Here is an 11358-nt window from a genome sequence, read left to right on the forward strand (position 1 = left end):
GAGGAATTGCTTTTGAAATTTTGTTTGTGAATTAAGTTTTTTAAATTGCATATAATTGGTTAGAAAAATTCTACTTCTAGAAATGTACCCAAAGGAAATAATAAGAGATGAGAGCAAAGAGTTACATAAGAGGATATTCATAGCATTATTTATAATAATGAAAAGTTAGAAATAGCCTAAATGCCCAATAAAAGGGATTTGGTTAAGTACAAAATTATGATTAAATATTCTGCAGCCATTAAAATTCTATTATAAGAATATTTTAATAGACACAACACAATATTTCTAATGTACTGTTAGGATGGTGCCAAAGTAATTGAAGTTTAAAAGATTAAAAACAATTGCAAAAACCACAATTACTTTTGCACCAACCTAATATAAGGTGGAAGAAAGCAAACTACATAAAGCTGCTACCATGTTGTTTGATATGTACGTACATGCATTAAAAAAAAAACAACTGGAAGAATATGTCAAATGTTCACAGTGGCTTATCTATGCAGTAGGATTAGTCTTCTTTTCTTTCTCCACCTGTGTATTTGTTTTATAGTAAATATGTATTACTCTTACAATTTTGAAAGAATTCAAAATAAATATATAGGAGTTTATACAAATGCACAGAGCTTCCAATTCTTTGTTATCAACTGGTTCTATGACAAAAAGCAGAAACAGAAAAATCTTCCCCCCTTGAATTTATGAACTTTTTCTTTCTCTCTTTTTTAAAACCTTTATTATTTAAGTGGTTTTCCAGGACCCATCAGCTCCAAGTCAAGTAGTTGTTTCAATCTACTGTGTTTCTCCGAAAATAAGACCAGGTCTTATGCCATATTTCCCTGAAAATAAGACCAGGTCTTATATTAATCTTTGCTCCAAAAGATGCACTAGGGCGTACTTTCAGGGGATGTCTTATTTTTTCATGTATAACAATCTACATTCATTCAAACAGTCACGTCATCTTCCGGAACATCGTCATAATGTACTAAATGCGTCTGTCTGGCTGACGATCTTAACTGGGGCTTATTTTCAGGGTAGGTCTTATTTTCGGGGAAACACGGTAGTTGTGGAGGGCGCAGCTCACAGTGGCCCATATGGGGATAGAACCAGCAATCTTGTTAAGAACATCACGCTCCAACCAACTGAGCTACCTGGCCACCCCTTATGAACCTTTTCTTGTAGAAAAAACTGCATTCCTCAAGATGCAATGAATACAAAACAAGATATCACTTCTCACCTATCAGAATGACACAGAACAAAAAAAATGAGAAGACCAGTGGGTTCAAAGTGAAGACAACTCATGCACCACTGGTATAAATCTAAGCTGAATAACCCATCTGGAAGGACAATTTTACAATCCGTATAAAAACCCTAAATTGTGCAGACCTTTTAACCAATCAATTAGATTTTTAGGAATTTATCCTAAGGAAAGAATTAGACAAGTCTGCAAAGATATATATATATATATATATATATATATATACACACACACACACACACACACACACACACACACACACACACACTAGGACATTCTCAGCAACATCATTTGTAATAGTGAAAGTTGAAAACAATTCCAATGTATATCAATAGGGTAAATTAAATGACAGTATATTTGTGCATTGGACTACTATTACAAATTATGCTACAGATCTCTGTTGTCTGATAATTGTCTCTCATGTAGTAAAAAAAAATAGGTGATAAAACAGCCTTTGTATGATCCCATTTTTATAATTTTAAAAAGTGAGAATGTGTCTATTCATGAAGAAAATGTTTGGAAGAGTCCAAACCAGTGTTTACTACTAGTTACCTCTGGCAAGCGGAATTATGAATGATCTTTAGTGTCTTCTTTAAAACTTTCTGTACTATACTAAACATGTACAACTCTTAATATCAGATTTTTAAAGTCTACTAAATTGAACCAATCTGATTAGTCAAATAAAACTAATTTTGTTGTTTTCTACTCTTTCCTAATTTCTAAGGCTCTTAGAAGATTCTTCCTAACTTGAACACATAATACTCAGTGAATGGTAAAGGTGTCAGACATACAGTTAATGCCTCTATTAACAAAGGTGACATGCTTAAATGGCGATCATTGTTAGCATCTCATTTCTAAAAGAAAAAACTGAGATGCTATAGGGGATTGTGTACTCATGACTGAGAGCCCATTTGCTGCCACCTCCTGCCTTAGCCTCTGCCTTCTCAACCATTATTTAACAGTGTTTTTGGCTCTAGTCACCATGGTGGCTTACTGTATTCATGGATATAGGAAAACATTGCCCAAAGAAGTATGCTTTATCAAATAATAATTCAGAAGAAAATTACAATTCTATTCAAGACAGTATGGCCCAATATCCCTGTCCAATATAACTGCTTACAATGATGGAAGGGTTCTATTATCTATCCTGTCCAATACGAGACAATAGACTTACCTAATGTGCTGTCCAATATGACACATGTGGCTACCGAGCACTTAAAATGTGGCTAGTGCGACTAAGGAACCAAACTTTTAAATTTTAACTTACTTTATAACCATCTATGGCTAGTAATTAACCATATTGGGACAGCAGTGCTCTAGAAAAATTCACAGTACACGTACTATGTTTGATATAAAATACACATAAATAAAGATCCAAGGAAAATATGATTTCCACTTAAGACCTAGCATTTCAGTGCACATTTCCAAGACTAATGAAACTAATTTTGTGGTTACAGATTGCTTCATTGAAAAATTAAAGGGCCTTTTAGTAATACTCATTCTCTTTTACCTAGGAAATAAGGACCCATCTCTTAAAAGTCTCAATTCTTGAGGCTTTACTAAGACTTCATTACCTTGGCTCACCAAGTACCTCTCAATTTGCTTTCCTTTTTTGTGTAACCTTAGTCTCCCTCTTCTGTCTTCAACTACAGGCTTTTCTCCAAAGCTGAGTCCTTGGTTTCTTGTTTTCTGTCTTCCACTCAAAAGAGATTTCTTTTGAATGGCACTTCAGTAAAACAGCACCACCTCACTATATAACCTTAAACATGTTATTTATTTGACTGCTTCTCAATTGTAAAATAACTTAGATGGTCACTACGGTTCCTTTGGTTTTAGGGTTCTCTGAATCCAAGTACAGGCCTCGTGATGAAACTCTGTTCCTTGTTTTTTTCTCAGGCTGATTCCTCTTCTTGCCCTTTTAAATGTGATGTACCTTGTGTTGGGAGTGACCAGCTTTTCTACTCTCCACAATCTTTCACCATGCATCTCATATACTCTTCGTTATCACGCTCTCCAATTGATGCGGTAGCCCTGACTTCACTCTTAAAGCTCCAGATATACACTTCTGTTTGCTCTATGTGATTAACTAGATGTGCTACCAGTCCTTCCAGGAATCAAGTAAACCGAAAAATTATGTGTTGGTCTATAAACTTCGTCAGTATGGCCTGTGATCAAAAACACTAGTTTTAGCATCAGATGTAGTATTTGAATTCGAATCCCAGTTCTGTTACTTGTGAGCTGAGAAACCTTGGTCAGATTAATCTTGTCTACTTTTTCATGTGTAAAATGGAGTTAAAAGTAGTACTTATAACTCATATGGTTGCTGTATGTGCATGTTTTATATCTACAGTTGAGTATAATACCTGGAATATACTAATAGTTCGATAAATGTTAGCCACTATTATCAGTAGCAAGACCATCTTCCTACTCCTCTAGGTTTAATTTGTTAATCCTTGTACTTTTTTTTTTTTTTAAGGTAAATTCAATCAGCACTTATACATTTTCATTTCCAAACATGATTTCTGCTTTTCACTCCCTCATAGATTTAGATTATTATTATAGCCACCGAGACATAATAATTACTAGATTGATTACTAATGATTACTAGGGTTTTTTTTTTATGTTATAGGGTAGAACCTCTTATTTTGTTTCCCCTATATTATCTAACATAATGCCTAAAACATAAAAGTTTTGCTATCTTTAGACAATTCAAATAATCTTTACATCCATGTATTTATTCCTCCACTAGATCCCTTGACTTCTTTGAGGGCAGGAAGTATCTTGGTCCTTTTTGTATTATCTACACCTGACAAAATCCCTTAGTCAATAAATGTTTGTTGAATGAATGACTGTTGACTAGCCTGATTCCAAACCTATCATCAATCTAGCTACCTCATATGCAAAAGGAAGCTCTTCTATTCTCTCATCCAACCATTTATTCTGACCAAAATGGCCTCACAACATTATCAAGAGCAATATCATTATATTAGTCAGGACCCTTACTTTGTATCCAAACATCCTACTCAAATTAAGCAGAAAAGGGAACTGGCTTGCATAATACGAAGTCCAAGGACAGCGCTAACTTAAGGCCTGGTTATTACTGATCCAAAGGTTCAAACACTATCATCAGAACTTGGCGTCATTCTTTCCATCTTTTCCCTCTGCTTTCCATTTACTGGCAACCCCGCAGGCTCACACTCTATTCTCTCAGCACCACCAAGCAGAGCAGAGCGTGCGTTTCTCACCAGTTTGAATAAAAATTTCAGAATTAACACTCATGTGTGCTGACTGGAAAACATGCCCTTCTCTGAACAATCAGTGGCCAGAGGGATGGCTATGCCTGAGTCATGTGCCTACCCTTGTGTCAGGGTAGGATCTATGTAACTGACGGGGAGTTCTCTAGGAAAATTGGAGCACAATATTGTTATAAGAGGAAAGAGGAATGAATGATGTATTAGGTAGGTGCAAAAGTAACTGCGTTTTAAAAGGTTTAAGATAACTGCAAAAACCGCAATTACTTTTGCACCTATCTAATACTAGCAAAATTCACTGAAGTATCCTATGCTCTAAGACTGCATGCTGTCCCCAGTGCCTGGAATGGCTTTCCTTCTCCTTTCTGCCTACCCAAATCCACACCACATCCTTTTTGCCCCCAAGTCTTCTGTGATTTCTTCTAAGATGTTCCTTGTCCACTGAATCAAATCACCCATTCCCAAGTATTTCTCTTCTCCTAATGATCTACCTTTTAAAACAAACAGGAGGGGAAAACCTCCAGAAAATGTTCCACAATGAATTCTAATCATACAAATTATAAACGGTATGGGTAATATGCGCTGTTTCTTAGAATGTATACTCCTGAAGAACAGCAGCTCTACCAGATACATTCTACTCCTATACATTATGAAATAGTAGATTGTGTGTCAATTTTGATATACAGAGGGTGCCAAAAAAATGTGTACACGTTTTAATAAAGGAAAAAACTGTATTAAAATTGTAACACTCAATATATACTGATAGCAAAAGATGAATACAAGTCATGTGTAGACACTTTTTTGGCACCCCCGATATATAGCATTCAAATAATTTTCTTGGCTTTAAATTTCCTATAGGGTCTAAACAGAATATTTTAGGTAACATAAGCTGAGTCTGAATTCATCAAAGTACCTGGTATACAATAACATGGATGGACCAAGAGGCTATTATGCTAAGTGAAATAACTCAGATTGAGAAAGACAAATACCATATGATCTCACTTACATGTGGACTCTAAAGAACAAAATAAACAAACAAAACAGAAACAGACTCATAGATACAGAAAACAAACTGATGGTTGCCAGATGGGAGGCGGGTTTGGGGACTGGGTGAAAAAGGAGAAGGGATTAAGAAGTACAAATTGGTAATTACAAAACAGTTACGGGGATGTAAAGTACAGCATAGAGAATATAGTTAATAATGTTGCAACAACTATGTATATAGTGCCAGGTGGGTACTAGATTAATTGGGGGAGCACTTCATAAATTATATAAATATCTAATCACTATGTTGTACACCTGAAACTAATATAATATTGAATGGCAACTGTAACTGAAAAAATTACAGGTGGTATAACAGGTGGACTATGGTTTTGAAGTTACCTCAAGCTAGGCTCAAATACTGGTTAATACCACCTTACCTGGCCTTTAGCTACAGGTCTTTGGGCAAATTATCTTCTCTCTCCAAACCTTTGGTTTACTATCTGTAAAAAACAGGAATGGTAATACCTATCTATACATAGGGAGGCTGTGTGCCATAGTACAGAGAAAACAATTAGATGGACCTGGGCTGAAATTCTACCATTAATTCTAGTTATATGACTTTCTCTGAGTGATGTCTCATCTGTAAATTCTAAGTGATTCCTCATATGTAAAGTGGGGATAATATTTACTCCATTGGTTGTTAAGCAATTTAACAAGGCAATGTATTTTAAAACACCTAACACACTGAACAGCAAGCAGTGACAACTCAATAAATGATCTTATCCACATCAAGTTATCTGTTTACAATAATTCAGAGACTCGTTCAGTGTTTTTGTATTTACCAAGGTCTGCCAAAGATTTCTTATACTTAATAAATTATATTTCTAACATATTAAGATGAATTTGGTCTAATAGGTTATAAAATACCTTGCAGTCTTTTTTTTACAGTTTTCGATCAGATAAAATGTCAACCAACAAAAAAAATGGTTTATATAGAAACTATGAAAGTAATAAAATAAATGTGGATAATAACAATTTAAAAATTCAGAGTACAGTAAGGGAACAATTCATTGGGATTACTTATTAGTCTTCATAAATGCCCTTGGGTTTTCTTTGTCAGTTAATAAAATATTTCTTGGGCCGGCCCAGTGGCTCAGGCGGTTAGAGCCCTATGCTCCTAACTCCAAAGGCTGCCGGTTGGATTCCCACATGGGCCAGTGGGCTCTCAACCACAAGGATGCCAGTTCAATTCCTCGAGTCCCACAAGGGATGGTGGGCAGCGCCCCCTGCAACTAAGATTGAACACGGCACCTTGAGCTGAGCTGCCTCCTGAATGGCTCAGTTGGTTGGAGTGCATCCTCTCAACCACAAGGTTGCCAGTTCGATTCTTCCAGTCCCGCAAGAGATGGTGGGCTGTGCCCCCTGCAACTAAAAACCGCAACTGGACCTGGAAATGAGCTGCGCCATCAACAACTAAGACTGAAAGGACAACAACTTGAAGCTGAATGGCACCCTCCACAACTAATATTGAAAGGACAACAACTTGACTTGGAAAAAAGGCCTGGAAGTACACACTGTTCCCCAATAAAGTCCTGTTCCCCTTCCCCAATTAAAAAAAAATACAATACAAAGCATTTAAAGAGATTTCAAGTTAAAAAAATATGTATTTCTTAAAGGCAAAACATGTTGGTCCTACAACTATTTTAAAACAGATTAAGATAATGAGCTAGATAAACACCTGTTAATCAATTTGTTCTTTAGCTTCAGGCTTAATATAGTAATACTGAAATGACTCACACCAATATGAAATTGCTGCGCTATCTATTTCCTGAAGAGTCATATGCCATAGAGCCACCTCCTGAACAGAATCAGAAAATATGGGATATGAATTACAAGTTTAGATGTTGTCTATCAGAACACATGCCAAAGGCAAGTGGCTATTCATATTTACCTTAGCAAGAAAGTTTAACTTAATTATCATTCACTAAAAAATACAAATGGCATTCAGTACAACTGTTCCCAAAAAATAAGTAAGTAGGCACTGAATTTTTTCCACTTTACACTAGAGCAAAAGTTTCTTTGGAAAGCATAGTTTCTTGAAGCAGTTTAACAGTTGTTTATTTTTCTAACATGAGTGAATCATACATATGTAATACCAATCTTTAATGAGTGCACAAACATAAGGTGTTAAATTGAAGATTTTAAAATAAGATAAATAAAATGGAATAAATATAAGACACAAAGTACTACGTATTCTTTGGTAGCAAAAATACTATATGGAAATAAAATACTTCACCACATCACACCATAGAAACTTGTGTTACGGATTTTTTTTCCTCCTTTGTGCAAAACATGAATAGACACAGTTTTTAATCTACTCCCTGAGGAAGCTGTATTTAAACACAAGAGAAACATGTGTTGAACATCTCAGTAACCATTGTTCTCTACAACTAAGAAAACCCAATTCCTTATTATATCCTGTTCAAAAATATGTACAAAGCAAAAATAATTGTTTTTTTTTAAAGCATTAAATACAGGTATAGCAGGCAAGCTACGTATCGTTTATAAGCAGTTTTCTTCCTTCAACTTTTTTTTTGGGGGTGCGATGATGAGAGAGGAACGTAATGGACTCTGAAGGTAGGCTCTCTACTTATGTTTACAAGTACATTTGGTAAGTCAACTAGATAACGGTGGCGAAAAACTTAACGTTCGGATTCACATTAAAAACAACTTTTGAAAAAACGCCAGCGCTGAGATCGAAGCATTCCTGACAATGCAGCGGCAAACGCTATTCTGATATAGTAACAGTGCGCTACCGTCCCAAATCTTGGCAAAGTCAACCTGGAATCTCAAATCCGACAGGGCCTGCAGAAACCGGGGCGGGGCAAGGGGCTACCCCCGCAGAGGCGTAAGTTAAGGTCCCGGGAGAGCACACCGCCACCCATCAATCCCCTACAGCCCTCTTCCTCTCGAGGTGCCGCGGTCCGCCTCGCCCCGGCGCGGGGTCTGGCCCGCAGGCCCGGGGAGTGAGCGGGTTGGGGCAAGTTGCCCTGTGCCCGTTACCCGGGTCCCCATAAGGAGATGGAGGACCAACTGCTGTAACCAGCCCCGATCCCCCCACGGGCTGGAATGGCCTTCCGCCGCGCCAAGGCCGCCAGCCGACAAGGACACCCCCAGCCAGCTCACCCGCGCGGGTGGTGTCCGTCAGGTCGTGGTTGGCCGCTCCCCGGGGAAACTCCCTCAGTTTCCGGCCGCTCAGACTCAGCACCCCAGTCACCGCCGCCTCCTCCAGCGCTCGATCGATGGAGCGGCTCCACGAGACCGGGCCAGGACCAGGGCCTGCCCCGGAACTTGGGCCGCAGTTAACACCGGAGAGGTTAGCTCCCGACGCTGCTGGGCCAGAGTATTCTGCAGCCGTGGCCACAGCGACCAAGCCTGCGGCCGCCATTTCCCAGCCGACAATCTCCGACCCGCCGGTGCGGCGCATGCGCGGCCAGAACTGATGGGTGGGCGGGGAAAGGGCACACAGACCCCGAACCGTTCCCTTCGTGGGCAGGGCTGCGGTCCTGCTGCGTGCATCCAAGCGCTCGCCTCCGCCCACGAAGTTTTCAAGCGAAAATAAAACGGAACTCACAAATCTGGAGCTGCCGTTGTTCTAGACTTCCAGTAGCATTTCTAAAATGTCTCTACAAAAGTATCTTTCAGACCACGCTCCTCACCAAAACATCTCTGTCGTCTTCCCTCCGTACTGGAGGATTAAGGAGGATTAAGCATTAAATTAAGGCTTCCTAACACTTGCTGCCAGAAACTTGGGCAGTGAGAGAAGGGGACCCTGGGATACGACCTAAGACATTTCCCAACTTCTGTCATTCTGTAAACCAAATGATCCAAATGGAGACTTGTGGACTTACTATTATGCCTGAGGGAAAATAAGGGCTAAACTGGATCCCAAACTCTGTAATTCTCATTGAAAGGGTTATAGAAATATTTTAGGCCCTCTCTCCCTGCCTTTTCTGGAATAGTTCTTAACGAAAATAAAACATCTTAAGTAGTCCTTGAGGCAAGATTTTAAGCAAGATGAACGGTATTAAAGTCTAAATTTTTGATCTGAAACAAAAACTGAGGAAGAGAAAATGGTCTGGCCATAATCTAAATGTCAGAAATAAAGGTAGAACTGAAGAAATGGTAAAAAAAAATGAAACCAGTTACTGAAAAAGTGGAAAATACCACTTCATGTTAAACCAATTAAGACTTGTTATATTGCAGTCTTTATCTTTTCTTTTGCACATTTAAGCCATTCCTGCTATATGATGTAAATTTCCCCTACAATCAATCATCTAGTTTTTTATTCAGGGAAATAGAAGCTGTCAGATAGTCCTTTCCCTAGATTATAACCTAATCATAGAATCCAGACAAATAGACCAATTAGAGAACAAGACAAGAAAAGCCTGAGTAGGGGTGGGGTGGATTATCAGAATTCAATGAAAAGGAATTTATATTGTGGATGAATGAGGTTTTGAATCAAATTTGGATTGTGATGTGGGATAGGCTGGAAGGTAAGAGCAATATTTCAGATTGCGGAGGATCAGCATGATCACACCTAAGTATGATTTATAATGGTACACGTGGAGAACATGAGGGCCACAGACCAAAAAGTTCATGTCAAACAGCTAAAGAAAGCAAGGTTGGCGGGATCCTACTCACCATTCAAGACCCAACTCTTTAATAAAACCTTGTTAGCACTTCCCTCAACTCCAAATCGGAAGAGATTGTAAAAACGTTTTCTCAGTACCAAAGCTGATTAGTAATGGCTAATCAGAGCTGTTCTCTGAACTCAATACTACGTTAGGTTCTTCAGCAACAAGTTTCATGATCAATTGTCAATGCCCTTTATGAGCATGGGTCACTGCAATAGTAAGTGATGTATTTGTTGTCCCTGACATAACATTTATCCACTACATGAATTGATTTTTGTTATTCTGGTCTTCCTGACATTTTGTTATTCTTAGAAAGATTTTAAGCTATTTTAGAGTAGGATCTCATTTTATAATTTTAGAGATACAGTATTTCAACTACAATGATTAAAAGCATAATCATACATTCCATATTAACAATGCCAGAAAGTTGCCAGATACCTTTCTAAAATGCACCATTATGTCATCTGTATTTGATTACCTATTACCTTCCACATTTACATTAAATTCTTCTTCTGACAAGTTCTACATAATATGGTTTAATTCCTATCTACTTGCCCATCTCATAATTGCAACATTTCATGTTAACCTTGGTCTCTGAGCTTCTAGCCAAGTTTATAGTTGATGTTACTGTGTTCCCCTGAAAATAAGACCCAGCCACACCATCAGGTCTAATGTATCTTTTGGAGCAAAAATTAATATAAAACCCGGTATTATATATTGTATTATATTATTATACTAAAGACCCGGCCTTATACTATAGTAAAGTAAGACCGGGGCTTATATTAATTTTTGCTCCAAAAGACGCATGAGACCTGATGGTCCGGCTAGTTCATATTTTCGGGGAAACATAGTACTTTTGTCTATTCAACTAGATTTTAAAGACCTTAGCATGTTAAGCTACCATTATCTTCTCTAACCCAGGGCTGAGTATACTAATAAGAGTTAAAAAATAGTGGAAAGAAGCAGAGACAGAAGATGGGTTATGTACTAACACAGTAGAGGTTATGTACTAACACAGGCAAGTTGAGAGAGAAAAAGAATTAGTTTTTGAGAACAGGATACATATGTATATTTGAAGGCCAAAAGAAAGGCTGTGGATACAAGGAAAATGAAGGTGCTATATATACCATTATACGAGAACAAGTCCTAGGTAAAGAAGGCTGGTAAAAAGGATAGA

General features: G+C 37.9%; 1 protein-coding gene across 17 annotated transcripts in view; it reads right to left on the reverse strand.

Annotated features, from left to right (window-relative positions):
* The window catches only part of LRCH3 (leucine rich repeats and calponin homology domain containing 3), a 106584-nt gene extending 97634 nt beyond the window's left edge, over positions 1 to 8950 (reverse strand). For all 17 annotated transcript variants that reach the window (XM_081075891.1, XM_081075901.1, XM_081075889.1 and 14 more), the window contains exon 1: positions 8671 to 8950. In XM_081075891.1, the coding sequence (XP_080932017.1) occupies positions 8671 to 8932 (262 nt within the window). In that variant the 5' untranslated portion in view covers positions 8933 to 8950. The remainder of the gene's footprint in view (positions 1 to 8670) is intronic.
* Between the last annotated feature and the right edge of the window lie 2408 nt (positions 8951 to 11358).

This window comes from Rhinolophus hipposideros (genome assembly GCF_964194185.1).
Source record: "Rhinolophus hipposideros genome assembly, chromosome: 2".
Lineage (NCBI taxonomy): Eukaryota > Metazoa > Chordata > Mammalia > Chiroptera > Rhinolophidae > Rhinolophus > Rhinolophus hipposideros.